At 43.9% G+C, this 18943-nt stretch overlaps 1 protein-coding gene across 1 annotated transcript in view; it reads right to left on the reverse strand.

Moving 5' to 3' along the window:
• The window catches only part of LOC128094252 (acyl-coenzyme A synthetase ACSM2, mitochondrial), a 31591-nt gene that overhangs the window by 4377 nt on the left and 8271 nt on the right, over nucleotides 1-18943 (reverse strand). Inside the window, exons 2-9 of the mRNA XM_052712481.1 lie at nucleotides 15972-16182; nucleotides 15530-15737; nucleotides 13430-13573; nucleotides 12227-12383; nucleotides 8995-9074; nucleotides 8694-8817; nucleotides 6632-6712; nucleotides 803-904 (exon numbers count right to left, since the gene is read on the reverse strand). Coding sequence (XP_052568441.1) covers nucleotides 803-904; nucleotides 6632-6712; nucleotides 8694-8817; nucleotides 8995-9074; nucleotides 12227-12383; nucleotides 13430-13573; nucleotides 15530-15737; nucleotides 15972-16182 — 1107 coding nt within the window. The remainder of the gene's footprint in view (nucleotides 1-802; nucleotides 905-6631; nucleotides 6713-8693; nucleotides 8818-8994; nucleotides 9075-12226; nucleotides 12384-13429; nucleotides 13574-15529; nucleotides 15738-15971; nucleotides 16183-18943) is intronic.

An 18943-nucleotide genomic window follows, 5' to 3' on the forward strand; every position in this document is an offset into this window, starting at 1 on the left:
GCTGTAATTTTTGCTACTGTTATAAATCGTAATATAAATAACTATGGTTACTGATGGTCTTAGATGACTTCTGTGAAAGGGTCATTCGACCTCAAAAGGGGTCATGATCCACAGGTTGAGACCTGCTACACTAAATGATAGGAAGAGCATTATCATTGGACTTGCCCATTTATTATCTTGGGCACAAGCATTTGCCACATATCCAGAAGTTGTGTGTTTGAGGTTCCCTCTTAGCACTTCCCAACAGCTGTAGGTTTGACTGAGTTTATAATCTCTGGCTTCACCATCACTACACGGAAAGAGAGCTGGCCCTACTCAGGTATTATCTGTGAGTGCCTTCCAGGGGTCTGAACCCTGGATGCTGTCAGTACTCTCCATGGAGTATCCAGCATGACTCTAAAGCTCCACAATGCCATAGAGCCTGGGTCCATGCTTTGTGGAGAGAGCAGGGGAAATGCTCAGAGGCAATAAGCATACTGGCACATTATAGAAGGTTTTGTTGTTGCAAAGGCTTGTGGGGAAAGGTGAGTTTTTAGTGATTTCTTAGTAAATGGCTAAGACTGGCAAGAGTAAATGGCCTGGCATCTCTCTTCATAAAGTGCCTATTCCTTTTTGTTCTAATTTAATATTATTCCTGGCTTATACAGAATTAGGTATCATTGTGGAAAAGTGCCCGATCTTGAACCCTGATAACTCTGCGAATCTCGCCAATACCTCTTGGTATTTATAACATTACACATCCCTCAACTTATTTGGTTTATCTCATCCTGACAGGGAATAGAGGGAGAGCATAGGTCCTCACCAAGTATCCAGAGAAGATGCCTACAGGCCGGATGGGCTTCACCCTGATGGCTATGTCTCCTTCCTTGCCAGGGGGCAGGACATTTCCATGTTCATCTATGATCTGAAGGAAGAGGAAGATTGGATGGATAACCCACAAAAAGGAGATGCACAAACAGTGGTATGATGGCAGAGTTGGTCAAGTGAAGGCCATTCTGCTCTCAACATGAACCAGAAGTCAAGAGAAGCCAAGAGGTTTAAGCTTGGATTCCTGGTCCACTTGCCTGGGTTTGTGCTAGTAAAACCTCTCAGTGTACTGGACCAGAGGAACCTGGGCAGGTGCCTCTGGCTCTAAGGGTTCAGGAGAAGCATGTGCCTCCCATTATCATTGAGAAACTCCTCACTTGTAGACTTAGAGACTAAAAGCAAATGTTGTTGTGCTACCTTGCCTACTGACCTTCAACTATGAGGCACTATGCTTGGACAATGACTTCTGTAAAACAGAAATGCTTTGTGAACAAAACAGAACACTGACAAGCATGTCTGTATAGTTAACATAGTGAATTACATGACAGATTATCACACATGATTCCGAATTAGACAGAAGTTGTCACACTTCCAATAAACGGAAATCTACATGTAACCATAGACACATAAACATAAATTCTAGTTCTTAGATTCAGCCCAAATCAATAAAAAGAGAAAACACGTTAGTTACAATACAGTCACTATAATGCTAATAAAAACGAGTGTAACCTGTCAATAAACAACAGAGAGGGGCAAAGCTGCCATTGTCTTATCAGTCATTGGGCTCTGGGCTGCAGTGGGTACCTACTGACCTAGAAGGAAGGGTGCCTGATCACTAAAAGATAAACCCAAGTTACAAAACATTAGGCCAAGTCACTTCTGTTTTTCTTTCAAAATCACATTTAACAATGTAACTATTCAGCCAATTTGCTAGATAAGCAAAGTGGTTCCTGCTTTTCTCCTTCCCTTACTTCTCTCTTCCCTCCCTCTCCCACTACCTTTCTCTTCTCTTCCTTTTCAAAAACTAAAGCTATTTCATTCATTCATTCATTCATTCATTCATTCATTCATTCATTCATTCGTGTGTGTGTGTGTGTGTGTATGTGCAGGTTGTAGTTTTTTCTCTCCTTCAACCATGTGAGTCTCAGGGAATCAAACTCTTACACACCGAGCCATCACAGTGGCCCTCCTCCTCCTTTTAAAACATTATTTTAATATATCAATATTATTTTTAAGTTTAAACTTGTTATTTTTGAGAATTTTATACATTAATATTTTATTTACATCATTTCCATCCCCCTCCTCAACTCCTTACCTGTCCCTCTTCACTCCTCTCAAATTCATTATATTTTCTTCTTTAACTACTGTTACATACATACATATGTAAATGAACACACATACACACACCCACACCCACACACACACACACACACACACACACACACACACACACCATGCTGAGTCCATTTAGTGTTGCTCAAATATACTTGTGCTAAGGGGTTGACTATTGGGGGTTGAATAACCTATTAGGAAGCTTGTCCCTGGAGAAAACTGGCTCTCTCACCACTGATGGTTTCTACTTTCTCATGTAGGTGTGGAGCCCTGTGAAATCTCACCCATTTGTGTTGGGTAAGGTCATTATTGTCTTGACAACTGTAGCATTGAGATTTCATGTGTGCAGTATCTGCTGCCATCTCTAGAAGATAACTATCTCACAACATGAACCCTGGTCCCCTGGCTTTTAGTTTTCCTGACCTTTCTTCCAAGATGTTCCCTGGCCTTAGGTGTGGGTTTTCACTAAAGATGTAGCAATTGGGGTTGGTTACCCCACGGCCAGCTGTTCTCTGCATTTGGATAGCTTGTGGATCTGTAGTGGTCTCCATCTCCTGCAGAGTGAGTGTGTGTGGCGGGGGGATAAGTTAGGCTTATCTGTGGGTTTAAGGATAAGTACCCAGGATGCAGTCAGAAATTATTTTAGTTTAGGGAAATGGTAGTAGTGGGTTCTCTAGGATCCATGTCCTCTCCAGTCCTAGGTTTGTAGTACCAGGCGTGAGTTGTCTCTTGTTGAGCAGGCTGTGAGTCTATTGGTTACACTATTGGTTATATCTATTAATTATCTCTAAGATAACACTGCCACTGTTGCACCACTGGGGATATCTTGCTGGGCCAGTACTTGTCCTTAGGCTTCACAGCTGAGTAGAACTACTGATCGCTTTACTTCCTGGTCAGCTTGCATAGCACCTTCCAATACTGTGAGAGCTGGGCCTCAGGAAGGAGATTTTCAGGTCAGTGCCAGCTCAACTTCTCCAAGTCTTGTGCCCAAAGTATGTGGTGTCTTATCTTCGGGTCCTGGAGGGCAACCAAGGGCAATGGCAATGGCCTGTGTTGTTTTGGGAATCTCTTGGAGTACCACCCCTAACCGACAACTCCAAGGGAGGATTCCCATGCCTGGCATTAGGGTTTTGGGTTTTGTTAGTGTCTGGCTCTTGAGGGAAGCATTAGCACTTGTGTGGTCTAACTTCATTTAAACTGTGTATGTAAACACACACACACACATAGACATAGACACAGACATTCATACACACATACACACACACACACACACCCTACATACACATTATATATGTTTTTAAATAAACATAAAATAGCATGTTTCCCTTTGGCCTTTTCAAACATCCTTAGTGTTATTTGTCTTTTTTACCCCCTCCCTCTGCATTACCTTTCACTCTCCTTCCCAGACTCTTCAGCTAAAGTCTCCCCAGATTTCTCATTTTCCCTTCATACACCCATGTCTTTCTATCACCCTCTCTAGAGTTTCTTCCACCCCACCCTCCCCATGATCTCTGTCTATCTTCCTGGTTTCTGTGGTTACTCCATGTTACATATACAAGCCTAAATATTTGGAGCTGGGCTCCTGAAGTAAGAAAGAACACGCAGCATTTGTCTTTCTGGGTCTGGGTTACCTCACTCAGTATATTTTCTATCTACTCACTTGCAAAGGTCGTGATTTCATTTTTCTTTACAGCCGAATTGTATCCCATCGTGTCTATGTATTACATTTTCATTATCTATTCATCAGTAGAACATTTAGGTTCTTGGCTGTTGTGAACAGAGCAGTAATGAACGTGGCTGAACACTGTCTTTGGAGTAGGATTTTCAAGTCCTTCAGACGTATGTCAAGAAGTGGTATAGCTAGAACATATGGCTGACCTACCTGTAGTTTTCTGTGATTTTCCACATGGATTTCCAGAGTGGATACGCCATTTTGCAACCCCCCTGACAATGAATGAGGGCTCCTCTTTCCTCGTGCCCTCGACAGCTTTTGTTGTTAGTTCTTTTTTTGGTCTTAGCCATTCTGACTGGGGTGAGATGACATCTCAAAGTAGTTTTAGCTTTGCATTTCCCTATTTGCTAAGGATGATGGATACCTTTAAATGTTTCTTAGCCATTTTTATGGTTTCTTTTGAGAACTCCGTTCAAATCCATAACCCATTTTTGAATTGGCTCATCTGTTCTCTTGACTTTTTGTTTTTGGAGTTCTTGGAATACTCTGTCCTATGTGTGGCTGGCAGAGTCTCTCCCACTGTAGGAGCACTCTCTCCACAGGGCTGGTTGTTTCCTTTGCTGTGCAGAAGCTTTTCGGTTTTTGTGAGATCAGATTTGTCAGTTGTTAATTGCTGAGCAAGTGGAGTCTTGTTCAGAGGGTGAGTTCCTGCTTCAGCTCCTCATAGGCTGATGTTTTCTTCTCACAGTTTCAGCGTTTTGGGTTTCACGTTTAGTTCTTTCATCCACTTGATTTTTGGGGTCTAATTTAATTCTTCTAAATGTGGACACCCAGTTTCCCCAGCACCATTTGTTCATGGTTGCTGTCTTTCCTCCAGTGTGTATTTTTGACATCTTTGTCAAAGAGAAGATGGCTACAATTACATGCACTTATGTTTGGATCTATTCTGCTCCATTAATCTACATGACTGTTTTGATGCTGACACTGTGCTCTTTGTAACTGTAGCTCTGCAGTATAACCTGACATTTGGTATGGTAACTCCTCCAGCACTGTTCTTTTTGCTTGGGGTAGCTTTCACCATCTGGGGTCTTTTTTTACTTCCATATGAGTTTTAGGATTTTTTTCTATTTCTGTGAAGAGTATCATGGGGGGGGGAGTTTAATTGGAATTGCACTGAATCTGCAAATTGCTTTTAGTAGAACGGTCATTTTCACAATATTAGTTCTACCAGTCCATAAACATAGGAAATCTTTCCAACTTCTAGTGTCTTCCTCATTTCTTCCTTCAGAGAATTGAAGTTTTCACCTTGGAAGACTAGGTTTATTCCTAGATATATCCTCGAGGGTATTGTGAATGAGAGTGTACCCATGATCTCTTTCTCAGCATTTTTGCTGTTGGTATATGGAAAAATTACTGATTTTTTTTTTTTTTTTTTTGGTTTTTCGAGACAGGGTTTCTCTGTGTAGCTTTGCGCCTTTCCTGGTACTCGCTTTGGAGACCAGGCTGGCCTCGAACTCACAGAGATCCACCTGGCTCTGCCTCCCGAGTGCTGGGATTAAAGGCGTGCGCCACCACCGCCCGGCTAAATTACTGATTTTTTAAGTTGAACTTTGATCCTGACACTGCTGAAAGTGTAGAACATTTTCAGCAGTTTTCTGGTGGAATTTTTGGTATCTCTTATGTATAATTTCATATCATGTGCAAATAGGGATAATCTGACTTCTTCTTTTCCTATTAATTTCCTTCTCTTGCCTTATTAATCCAGCTAATGCTTCCAGTACTTTATAGAAAGGGGATGGGGAGAGTCAACAGCCTGGTCTCATTCCTGAATTTAATCTGATTTCTTCAAACTTTCTTCATTTCGGCTGATTTTGGCTGTGGGTCTCTCATATATGACTTTTATTACTTTGAGGTTCATTCCCTCCAGTCCTGTTCTCTACAGAACTTTTACTGTGAAGCTGGATTGGATTTTGTCAAAGGTTTTTTGATGCATTATGGAGATAATCATGTGACTTTTGTCTTTAAGCCAACTTATATGATTTATTATATTTATTGATTTAGGTATATTGAACCATGCCTGCAAGACAGCTTGATCATTGTGGATGATCTTTCTTATATGTGCCTGTATTCAGTTTATAAGTATTTTATTGAGAATTTTTGCATCTATGTTCACCAGGCATATTGGTCTATAGTTTTTTTTTTTTTTTGGTTTTTCGAGACAGGGTTTCTCTGTGTAGCTTTGCGCCTTTTCTGGGACTCACTTGGTAGCCCAGGCTGGCCTCGAACTCACAGAGATCCGCCTGGCTCTGCCTCCCGAGTGCTGGGATTAAAGGCGTGCGCCACCACCGCCCGGCTGGTCTATAGTTTTATTTGCCTTGTTTTAGTATATTTACCTGGCTTAAGTGTCCAAGTTATTATGGCTTCACAGAATTTTGAAGGTGTTCCTTCTGTTTGTATTTTTTAGAGTAATTTAAAAAAGTATTGACTGCCGGTTGTGGTGACGCACGCCCGTAGGATTTGCTGAAGGAGGCAGAGGCAGGAGGATCACGAGTTCGAGGCCAGCCTGGGCAGATTTTAATAAATTATAATTAAAAAAAAAGTATTGGCTATAGTTTCTGTTTGAAAGGCTGGTGGAATTTTCCTGTGAATCCATCTAGACCTGGGCTTTTTTTTTTTTTTTTAGTTGGAAGCTGGGGATCTGGGGCATTCATTCAGCTGGGCTGGCATACCTACTATTAGTTCCACTCAATGAAAACATAATAAATACATATATTACCACAAATTCATGTTTCCCCTCCCTCCGTATTGCCCTTAGCAAACCTGAACGTCATAATGGGGGACAGCTGTTCCCAGGGAGCCTGGTTTGATGGTCATCGTTCTGGAAACTCTGCAGGTGAGACCCTGTGGAGAGGAGCAGACAGAACAGCAAGGCTCAGAAAGAGCTGCACGGTCCGGGGAAGGAAGGGTTCTGTGAGCAATTCTCACTCCTGCCTTCAGCCATTCACAGGCCTGTCTCCTCCACACCCATTCCCCCAGCTTTCTTCTTGGAACCCCAGTCCTAGTGGCTCCACCAAACTGTTTGTTCAGAAGACAATCTGGTTACTTCCCAGGGATGAGAAATGAACAACTACCCTACACAAATCCAGCTAACTGAGAGAAATGAGTTCTCACATTTTCTAACACAGTGGAGTGACTAATATCAGCAGCAACGGATCACATGTCTCAAAGTTGGAGAAGAAGCAATGTTCCCAACACAGAGGAAGACTAAATGTTTGAGTATGTGGATATGCTAAAAACCCTGAGCAATCGTGATGTGTGGCACACAGACATAGAAACATCACACAGCAGGGTGGGGTGTAGCTTGGTGGTAGGACAGTTGCCTCGCTGTGCAAGGTCCTGGGCTTGATTCTCAGGTACACAAGAAGAAGAAGAAGAAGAAGAAGAAGAAGAAGAAGAAGAAGAAGAAGAAGAAGAAGAAGAAGAAGAAGAAGAAGAGGAGGAGGAGGAGGAGGAGGAGGAGGAGGAGGAGGAGGAGGAGGAGGAGGAGGAGGAGGAGGAAGGGGGAAAGGAGGAAGAAGAAGAGGGGAAAAAGATGGGGAAGAAGGAGGAATTTTAAGTCAATTCTTATATGACAATAATTTTTTAAAATACAAAGTTAGTCATCTGCAGTCTGAGAGGCCTACAAGATCTTAGGGACAGTTTCCTTGAATCCTGAAATAAACCTTGTCCTCGGAGAGGCTGTGGGACAGAGAAGCCTCTTCTGCACATGTTCTCCTCTGGATGGATGGAAGCCCTCACTAGGTGTGCGCTCCATGCCCTGTAGTCCTCACGTGGATTCTCAAGTTCTTCTTGACTGCTTCACATCGCAGCACTGCCTCCAGCCTGCCGGGGTGGGGTGGGGGACACTACCGGGGTCCATTAGCCGGAGAAGGAAGACAGGTGAGAGGTCAGAGAGGAGAGAAGCACTGAGGGTCAAGAGAGAGGGAGACACTCAGAAAAGGAGCCAATAATTGAGCCGGGAGACAGATTCTCGAGGCTGTTCTGATGAGTAGCACAGAGCAGTGCAGATACATATTGTACACATGCTGCCTGCTAACTCCAAGACTGGCAGGGACGATGGGGACTTTGCTGGCTTCTCCCTGTCCTCAGCTTCTGTCTGAGCAGCTGAGTATTGTGCCTGACACATCGGAGAGCTACAGTTTTCTGCTAATGTGTGACTCCGTCACGAGAACGTCCATGATCGTCTTGTCTGAAGGAACAGCTGCTGTGTTTTTGTTGCGGTGGTAGTGGTGGTGGTGTTTGAAGGTGGAACCTCTAAGGTCAGAAGAGGAATCAACACCTTCTGATAGGACTGAGTGGTAGCTCTCTTAAGACACAAGAGTAGGTTTCTACCAAGCAAGGCTACCCCGTATTTTAGTTTGTTTGGCCCATGTCTGTTTCCCCATCCACTTTTCATCATGCATTGAAGCAGCATGGGGATACCGAAGGTGTGAGCAGATGCCAGCATCCAATCTTAGATTTCCCAGGCTTCAAAACTATAAGCCAAAGTATCTACTTTTCTTCATAAATCACCTAGCCTCAATTATTATGCTACAGCAACACAGAAGTGATGAAATTTCTAGCTCTTGACTCCTCTTTGCCTTGTTTCATAGCTCTTTGCATTACCTACCATGACATCTATTTCTTGATTTTCTGCCTTCCTTCCCCACTAGAATGCGATGCCCGTGAAATCAGGAACATTGTCATTTTGTTCCTGTAGTAGATGCTCAATATGTATTTCTCAACCAAAAGAGTGATACACTACTTCAAAATAAACAGATTATCAAACAGAATTTGAAGTCTGGCAGAAGACTCAGCCCATGGTCCCCTAGGGAGTAGATACCGTTTCTGTCTGGCCATAGAACTCTCGGATGTCCAGTCCTGTCTTGGCTTTCCAGTTCTCCAGAGTCTCTGGGAGAAGGCTTTCCCCTCCAGTGAAGCAGCTGTGCAGGTGTGGGAACTTGTAACTAAAGAAGAAGAGTTTATTTTCCCTTAGTTTTGTAGGAACTGAAGTCTACCCAGGCTTGGGACTGAGTTCTGGGTGCTATGATGGTGGCCCTGGGTTTATATAGGCTAATTGTGTCCAGATAAATAGATATAGGGAGAGCCTAGAGGCTCCTACCAGCCCCCCAAATGTCCATCACCTGGAAAGATCTTGTTGTAGCAACATCCGGTAAATGAGGGGGGCACCCACCATGCTGTTGATGGGATAGTTGGACAGCACCTGTGGGGAGAGAGCTATCTGAGACACTGCTCATTAGACCAGATGCCAAGCTCAGCAAGGCACACATCACCACGACAGTCATTACTCCTCAAGGTGTAGTGATACAGACTGAAATCCTAGTTCGTCTGTTGTGTTTGCTTCAGACTTACCAAGCGTCACGACTCTCACACGTGCTCAAGACACAACAGAGAAATGAATGCAGACAGAAAGAGGTCCAAGATTCATTTGGAATACTTTTGTCAAAGCCTGGCTGGCTCTTCCCACTCAGTTTAAGACTCGTCCTTGTAACTCTAACCCTACCTCACCAAAGGGGGTGTAAGGCCTCTGCTATTAAGGGGAATAGATCAAATGTAGGGTAAAAGGGCCAAGGAAAGAATACCATGACCTTGAGGCCAAGGAAAAACACTCTGGCCTTGACTTGACCCCCAAGTCAGAGACCAAGGCTGTACTGGCAGTTTTTGTGTGTCAACTTGACACAAGCTAGAGTCATCGGAGAGGAAGGAGCCTCAGCTGAGGAAATGCTTCCATGAGATCCAGCTGTAAGGCATTTTCTCAATTAGTGATCAATGGGAGAAGGCCCAACCCTGGTGGGTGGTACCATCCCTGGGCTGTTGGTTCTATAAGAAAGCAGGCTGAGCAAGTCAGGGGAAGCAAGTCAGTAAGCAGCACCCCTCCATGGCCTCTGCATCAGCTCCTGCCTCCAGGTTCCTGACCTGTTTGAGTTCTGGTCCTGACTTCCTTCAGGGATGAACAGCAATGCTGAAGTGTTAGCCAGTTAAACTCACTCTTCCCCACCTTGCTTTTTGGTCATGGTGTTTTGTTACAGCAAGAGAAACCCTAACTAAGACAAGGGCCAGGCAGGGGAAAACATCATTCCCCCGAGCCTGTCCCAGATCAGGCCACAGAATCCCACCAATCCTTAGCACGAAATCCCACCAATCACTCAGCAAGAAATCCCTCTAATCCCTGAGCTTCAAAATCAGGCCACCAAACCCTGAGCTTGCCCTAAAATCAGGCCACACAATCCCTCCAACCCCAGGACACTCTGGAAATTTTCACTTTCCAAGAATCCATATAAGCCCTGTCTTCTACTCAGTTCCCTACTGATTCTCACTCAAGCAGAGGCCGCCACCCTCCTGGGGTTTTCCCTACCAATATGTCTCTTGTGTGAACTTTGTTGTGTGGTGTGACTTGGTGGTATTGCTTGTCTCCTGACTGCCAGGATACCTTTCTCTTCAGAGCTGCAACACTTGCATTGGGGAAGCCTTTCCCCTCAGAGCTGCAATACTTCCACCAGATGCTGCAGCAAATGGATTATATGATCTCGGATCAGTGCCTTGACCTTCTGGAACTAGGTTTGTTATAGGCTATTTCCATGAAAATAATTGTGAGAGACTATCGTGGTCCAAAAGTGGCTGGAATCATGTCTCAGTATTTCCAAAGCAGTGTCCAAGAAAGGCCTGGAACCGAATGCTAACTATGCCTTGTGCTTCCTCCTGAAGTTCCCACAGTGACCTCCTGCAGCATACACTGTGATCCTGTTCATGGACCTGAGCCCTGCAGGGGTAAGTGGCTCACAAGCAACTGGAGGAGTCAGCGTTCGCCACACGGCATGCAATGCTGTTTTCCTTACGGCGTTTGTTTTGTGTAGAGCTGAATAGTGATCTAAGCAAACATCTAGGAAAAAGGAACACGCATCATACAATAGTTTCCTGTATGTGTAACTGATGACACTGTCTAATTCTGTAGTATACTTTTGCCATCCAAAAGAACATTTATTACTTGTTACTATGCAGTAAAAAGCAGCTATAGCATGTAAATTTATTTAATATCTACCTCAGACTCTACAGGGAAAGTAATCTTATTTGCTCTTTAGAATTCCTCCCAGGTAAATTCCCCAAACTGGACATAAACCAAACACCCACCTCTGATATGATGGGAAAGAAAGGGTGACACATTCTTAGAATGGAATACTGTAGAACAATTAAAAAGGACAAACCAGACACATGCAAAAATATGGATTAACCTCGCAGAGAAATCTACTGAATGAAATAAACCAGACACAAAAGATAATCCACCCTACACCTGAATTTACGAGAGAGAGAGAGAGAGAGAGAGAGAGAGAGAGAGAGAGAGAGAGAGAGAGAGAGAGAGAAGAGGTGAAATTTAAGCTGGTAGAAGTCAAAAGAGTTTTTAACTTATGAGGTGCGAGCATGGCCAAGGGAGGTATGGTCACCCTCTGCAGCTATGGGGACATGTGAGGCCTCCATCTGGTGATGGTGACATTGATGTCTGAAATGAACCATACATTCCATATGCTGAGTGGATCCATAGGCTGGATCTCTAACCCTCATGTGATTGGATTTGGAGATAATGATGCCAAGTACTGAAAAAGGTGTGCCGATGCCACACTAGTTTAGTGTCATAAGAATGAGATTCTCTCTCGCCTCCTCCCTCATTCCCTCCCTCCCTTCTCACCTCCCCACCTCCCTCCCCTAAGTCTACAGCAAGAAAGTGATTGATCTTCTACAGCATGAGGTTCCTCACTAAGCAGGTGACCCCTCCGGCACCTTGATCATCTTTAAGTCCATCCTTCAGAAGATTGGGAAGCATCTGCTGTGTGAGCCCCCCCAGTCGGTTGTATTTCTGGGAGGTGACTGAGGCAGTGTCTGCCCCAAGTGAATGCTTTTCAGACTGTACACTAGAATAGTGGCGTTTCATACGTTTTAACCATTATTTTGGGTTACACTGCAAATGAAGAAGGAAATATGACACATACATACTTATATACAGACACAGGCATGTACACAGACACAAATGCATGCATACATGTGTGTGAGGGAGATGGTATCACCTCCCATCCCTTTATCTAAGTTCTCCCAGCAAAAGAAGTGCCTCTTAGTTGAGAGAAGAACCACCTAGTCCCATCTCTTGAACATATGCCATTCCTCCATGCCTGTGTCCATCTCTCTCCCTAGACCGTGAGCTTTGTTAGATGGATGCAAACTTCCATCTTTCTTCATGCTGTCCACTGCTCACCCATGTGGCTGGGATTTAGCAGAAGTTTTATGAATTGAAACCAACTGCTATGACCTGGAGTGTGTAAACCCTGAGCTTATTCTGACCAACCAATATGGACAGTCCTCTCTTACCTTTAGAACAGTTTGTGGATCAAACTTTGGCAAAAGATGGACAAATGTGCATGCTCCCAATGACCAAGGTTCCAGAAATGAGGCTAAAATGTTCACTATCCAACCTGTGTCTGAGATGGTCCATATCGTGTCAGAGACATCCAGGCCTGTCCAGGTGCTGAGAACACAGAACATAGGCACACAGAGCTGAGTGCACTGATGGGCATGGTGTTTGAGGGGCTGTGTGGGGAAGGGTGAGGTGTGGGCATGCAGCATGTGTGGAAAGGTGGCAGTGCTTTAGAAAGTGTGACCCCAGAAGACACAAATCAGTGCATAACTGGGTTGTGCTCTCACTTTATTCCCAGTACTAGAACAGTGACTGACAAGTAAAACCATCCAGGAAAAGCTTACTAACAGAAGGCATCAAAGTAAATAACCATTTGTGTGTGTGTGTGTGTGTGTGTGTGTGTGTGTGTGTGTGTGTGTGTGCAAGTATACACATGTATGGAGTGTGCAGATGCCTTTATCTATTAATCTCTACCTTAGTTTTTAGACAGGGTCTCTCACTGACCCTGGGGCTTGCTGATTGGCTAGACTGGCTAGCCAATGAGCTTCAGAGGTAGGACATTTATGCTTTTAAAAAGTTCTTAACATTAAAATATTTCCCATTCTAGTAATAAAATTAACATTGCAAGAAGGATCTATGGAAAAAGAACACAGAGATCTTCAGTTATTAGCTCATGAAGACCTTGGTACCATACCTTCTAATTCCACAGATCATAGTGACCTAGTCATGAAATCAGTGCTAGCTTGAGACCTGTGTTCTAGAAACTCCGATAACTCTGTTCACCCTATTCTTCTAATGACACTTCTCACATAAATGAATTTGCAAAGGAGCTATTGACAAAATGATGTCCTCCTGGAATCTGGGTGTTTTCAAACAAATTGCCAGGAACCCAAAGACAAGGCAGAGAGTGTCTGGGAAGAGGGCATCTGCGCCCGCTGCTATTTTTATCCTACTAGTGTGGCTTGAAACAAGGAAGGGGTCTTTTGAGACCTTGTGTTGTCTAAAACAGAGATGTCACACTGGAGAATTCTCAGTACATGAAGTCTTGCCCTTTTAGCCTCCCTTCTCAAGTTGTCTTGTTGGAAGTCTCCAGGGCAAATCAGACCTGACTTCAGGACAGTTGTCATGAATCTATAGAGGGAAAAGGCTCAGCTTACCCAGCGTCCATCTTGGCCTTGATACCCAGGCTGGAATGGGAGTGTTCTACCATCTTGGGAGGGCCACTGGTCCCACTAGTGAAGTAGATGGCAGCTGATTCATGGCTTCCAGTTTCCACACAGTGATGAGTGGTGGATGCATCCCTACAAGGACCAGAAAGTCAATGTCTCAGATCTAGCCTGGATACTGATGATTCTGTGACTCATCTTCCCTCACTAGCCCTCAAGTAGACGAGGGCAAGTCAGATGACCTGTTTCTGAACGGCAGCTGTTGAGTGGTAAAATTCATGCATTCCTGAGAGAGTCAGCATTTTGTTAACTATGTAAGTTTGTACAAGTTACTTAACTTCTGTGAGTCTCACTTTCCATATCTGTAAAATGGGGACAAAAAAAAAAAAACCTACCTCAGAGTTTAGTGAGAAAGTTAACTTTACAACAAAGAAAAAGAGAAATACTTGTTTGGGACTGAATGTTAATTCAGTTGTGGTTGGCTCCAGCATACCAGGAGCACACAAAAAAAAGTTGAGCAGTTCGTTTTCCAAGTAATGAAAAAAATTATTTTTGTGTGTATGAGTGTTTTGTCTGCATGTATGTATATACACAATGAGCATATGTTTCCTGTGGAGGCCAGACAAGGGTATTGGATCCCCTGGAACTAGAGTTATTGATAGTTGTAAGTTACCATGTAGGTGCTGGGAATCAAACAGAGGTCCTCTGAAAGAGCAGCCAATCTCTCCAGCACCCCACATGGTTTCTTGACACCCACTTTTATTCTCTGGAGTAACCCACAGATCTCTTAGAGTCTTGAATTTGAATCTCTCAAAGCTGGTATTTTATTGTTTATTTTTATGGAAATGATTTTAAAGATCATGGCAGTAGAAACGAAAAACAACAACAAAACTTTATGTTCTCCCTAGATGTTTCCTAAGGCACATGCCTCTTGTGGAAGGATTCTAAACAGGGGGCAGAATTGCATTTATCCAGCCAGTCTTGCTGTGAAATTCCAGAAGGGTCACTATTCTGGAAGGAAGCGGATCCTAGGGATATAGAATGTGGGAAGAAGAGCCTGGAAGTCAGTGTACCAGGCATCTCTTAGATGCTGCCTCACATTTCATCAATGGCTGTGGTGAATAGTTCTGGATGCCTTTCAGACCCATTCAAATCAATAGCATGTTGCTGCTTCTAGCATGTGCAAGTGATTCACCTTAATGCCAGGATATGTGTGTGTGTGTGTGTGTGTGTGTGTGTGTGTGTGTGTGTGTGTGTGTGTGTGTTTGTAGGTACCTGTGTATGTATGCATTTATATGTGCCTATGTGGTGTGTGTGTATGTGTGTGTGTGTGTCTGTCTGTCTGTATGTATATATGCATGTGTGCCTATGTAGTGTGTGTGTATGCATGTATATATTATGTATCTGTGCCTTGTAGTATGTGTGTGTGGTGTGTGTGTGTGTTGTATTCATGTGAGTATGTAATAAGCACACACCTGTGTGTGAACATTCAGAAACCAAAGCAGGGTGTCAGGTGTCTTTCTTTACTGCTTTCCATGATATTTCCTTGAGACAGAGTCTCTCAATGAACCAGAATCTGAGCTTTTTGACTAGGCTAGGCTGGCCTGCGAACTCTTGGGCTCTGCTTGCCTTTACCTCCTAATGCTAGAGTTACAGGCATGTGCAGCCCTGTTGGCATTTTACATGGGTGATGGGGATTTGAACTCAGGTCTTCATACTTGTACAGCAAGTGCTCTTACCCAGTAAGCCATGTTCTCAGAACCTCAGTCTTCCAGGCTTTTTCCTTTTTTTAAATGCTACTATGGCATGGGACTCTGGGCCTGCAAGTGTGAAAGCCCAGAAGTGTGTGGTAGATAATGCCCCTAACAACCGTCAACAAATGAAGATGAACGTATTTGTTGGTCCTTTGTTAGAAAATCCTGGGGGCATTCTGTGTGCTTCTCAGAAGGTTTATGCATACCGAGCCCCACCCACCTTTGGAATGAGACCACCTTAAACACTTGCGTTTCCTTTCCTTTCCTTACTGTCTCACGCTCCTTAGTCTTGATTTCCACTTTGGATGGAAACCTGGCTAAGGCAGGAGAGACTCACTTTAGCAACGCCTTGAAGTTGAGCCATCCTTCTCTCCTTTTTTCAGACACCAGCAACTTGACCTTCAGAAAAGGGCACTCGGGGGCCACAGCGTCCACTTCTTGGGCCACTTCATCCCCGACCACAATGGCCCTGGCCTTGGATGACTGCAGCCTGTAGAGTATGTCTGAGGATTTCAGCTGGATGGTTCCAGGCATGAAAACAAGGCCTGGAGAAGACAAATGGCTTAAAGAGAGCGAGGAAGGGAATTGTCTTCCTCCCCAGAGAAGGGCCGTGAACAGCCATGGGGGCCAACAGGGAAGGGCAGGTGGGATGTGAGGACCAATAGGGCGTAAGGACAGCATGTTCTGTGGGGAGGTCTTTGGGGAGAGGAAGCTGAAGTTCTCTGCCCTGCGTTTCCTTTCCAAGAGGAAGTGCCCAGCCTGTGTGGGCAGTTACTAACCAGTCCGAAAGCAGCCCAGGGTCACCAGCCACCATTCCGGGACTTGGGGAAGTACCACTGCCACACGATCCCCACGCTGCAGGCCACAGGCCCCCGAGAGGACATTGGCTGCCTGTTGGCTGATGTCACTCAGTTCTCTGAAGTTCCACTTTACCTCTTGCCCACTACCACTCACCCACCACAGGGCTGGACGTGGAGGTCTCTTGCCAGCCTGAGAAAAGAGATGGCCTAGTGATCAGAAGACCCATGGGGACACAGCAAATAAAACAAATTGCAAGTCTAGGGGTAGGCTTATTGATCCGAGGACATCCACACACTATTAAAAAGTCTTGAAAACCTTCAAATATTTGTTTTAAATGAGGGTTAGACTTATCAATACTATATTAAAACAGAGGCTTTTTGTTTGGGAGGCACCCAGGCAGTGGGACCAGATCTTGTGCTCATTGCATGAGTTGGCTGTTTGAAACCTGGGGCCTATGCAGGATTGTTTGGCTCGGCCTGGGAGGAGGGGACTAGACCTACTTGGACTGAGTCTACCAGGTTGACCTCAGTCTGTGGGGAAGGCTTTGCCCTGGAGGAGATGGGAATGGGGGGGGGGGGTTGGGGGGAAGGTGAGGGGGACGGGAGGGGGGAGAACAAGGGAATCCGTGGCTGATATGTAGAACTGAATTGTATTGCAAAATAAATTAATAAAAAAATAAAAAATATATATATATATATATAAAAAAAAACCACATGTATACCAAGGCAATAAAAATGTATAAACACAAAAAAAAAAACAGAGGCTTTTAATATGCATGCTTCAAAAAATAACAGTTAAAACATACTCTGTATTACCATGACAGACAATTTTGATTGCTAGCAGGATTGGCTTGAAGATGCCTAAGAGATGAGTGAAGTGCACCTCTGAGGTATGACTGTGTGTTTCCAGAGATGACTGGATAGTGTGGGCTCTGATAGAATCAATGAGCTAGTGGCTTGATGGATTCATAATATGGCATTGGGGAATGGGGAAAGCAAGAAGTGGGTCCTGGGTAGAGGAAGTGAGTTGGGAGACATCCTTGGGATTGGATCTTTCCCCGGACCTTTTCACTGTCATAAGTTTCATTATTTCCCCCTTGATTATTATTGCTTTCCATTTTGCTGTTTATTTCCTTTTGTTTATTTAACTATTTCTTTCATGGATTCCAAATTGAAAACTGTAGCAGTAAGACCTTTCCTCAGTATTCCAAGGAGGAATAAGTAAACAAACAAACAAAAAAAAATTAAGAAGCTAGCTGAGGAGACCATTGAATCAATAAAGTGCTTGCCATGGAAACGTTAGGACCTGAGTTCCACCCCCAGAACATACATTAACCAAAAGTCAGTCATGGTGATGCACAGTTGTAATTCATGCACTGTGGAGGTGGAGTCAGGTAGATGCCTGAGGCTTGCTGTCCAGTCAGTCCAATGTACTTGATGAGCTCCTGGTCAGTGAAAGACCCCATTGTAGCACAAATCCTAATTGGTCTTAATAATAAAAACCCAGAGTCAGATAGAGGGGTAAATGCTTAAAGATCAGAGAGACAAAGGAGCGAGCCACAGGCACTTCTTATGTCTACCGAATCCTCAGACCAAAAAGGGGCTGAGCTCCCTTCTCCTCCCACCTTATAATCCTCTCTCCACCCAGCCATATCACTTCCTGTCTCTACCTCCCTAGTGCTGAGATTAAAGGTGTGAGATCCCAAGTGCTGGGATCAAAGGTGTGTGCCACCACTGCCTGGCTCTGTTTCTCTTTTAGACCGGATCAATCTTGTGCAGCCCAGGTTGTCCTTGAACTCACAGAGATCCTGCTGCCTCTGCCTCCCAAGTGCTGGCATTAAAGGTGTGTGCCATCACTGCCTGGCTTCTATGACTAACCAGTGGCTTAGCTAAACACTTTGATCTTCAGGCAAGCTTTATTTGTTAAACTACAAACAAAATATCACCACATTTCTGTAGTGTTATGTTGTGTACCCTAAATAAACTTGCATGGGGATTGGAGGACAGAGCCAGCCACTAGATTAGACATAGAGGCCAGACAGTGGTGGCACACACCCTTAACCCTATCACTCGGGAGGCAGAGATTTGTCTAGATCTCGGTGAGTTCAAGTCCACACTAGAAACAGAGCCAGGCAGTAGTGGCAGCACACACCTTTAATCCCAGTTCTGAGAAGCACACACGCCTTTAATCCCAGAAAGTGACATGGCTGGGCAAAGAAAGGTATATAAGGCACGAGGAAACAGGAACTAAAGCAGTTCAGCTGAGACCCATTTGGGTGAGGACTCAGAGGATTTCAGTCAGAAGATTCATGGAGTTGGCAAGGTGAGGTTGGCTGTGGCTTGCTCTGCTTCTCTAATCTTTCAGCTTTCACCCCAATATCTGGCTCTGGATTTTTTATTGAAAGAACATTTAACATTTGAACAACACATTCCCCCTTTTTTGTCTAAAAATTAAAAAGAATGTTGTAACTAATATAAGAAAAAACTATATACAAGAAGTATAATAACTATATACAATATATGTACAGTCAATAAATATATCAACAATGTCTAGTCCATTAATAATTGATGAATTCAGAGAAAATACCCCATATCTATCCTATCTTGGTGAGTCCAAAAGGTTGTACCTAATTCACTTTCTATTGTAATTTTCATTACCAAAATTATCTTTTAATGTCTCTTAACCTTATACAGTTTACACCTCTTTAGTGAATTTCTTTTCTGAATCTGGTAACAAGGAAAACTATAGCTATAACTATAAAGTCTTCAGCTCAATCAGAGACCCGAGAAGGAAATAATATTATGTGAGTAAGCAGAAGTGGAAGCAAGCAACTTCCAAAAAACTGTCAGAAATGAGAGAAACAGCTGACTGCCTGGACAGGCACCCAAGGTTCCTCTGCAACGTTGGGGCACCCATCTTCACCCTACAGGCCTAACATATCTGACAGACT

The sequence above is a fragment of the Peromyscus californicus genome, unplaced genomic scaffold (genome assembly GCF_007827085.1).
Source record: "Peromyscus californicus insignis strain IS unplaced genomic scaffold, ASM782708v3 Scaffold_4__1_contigs__length_199733344, whole genome shotgun sequence".
Lineage (NCBI taxonomy): Eukaryota > Metazoa > Chordata > Mammalia > Rodentia > Cricetidae > Peromyscus > Peromyscus californicus.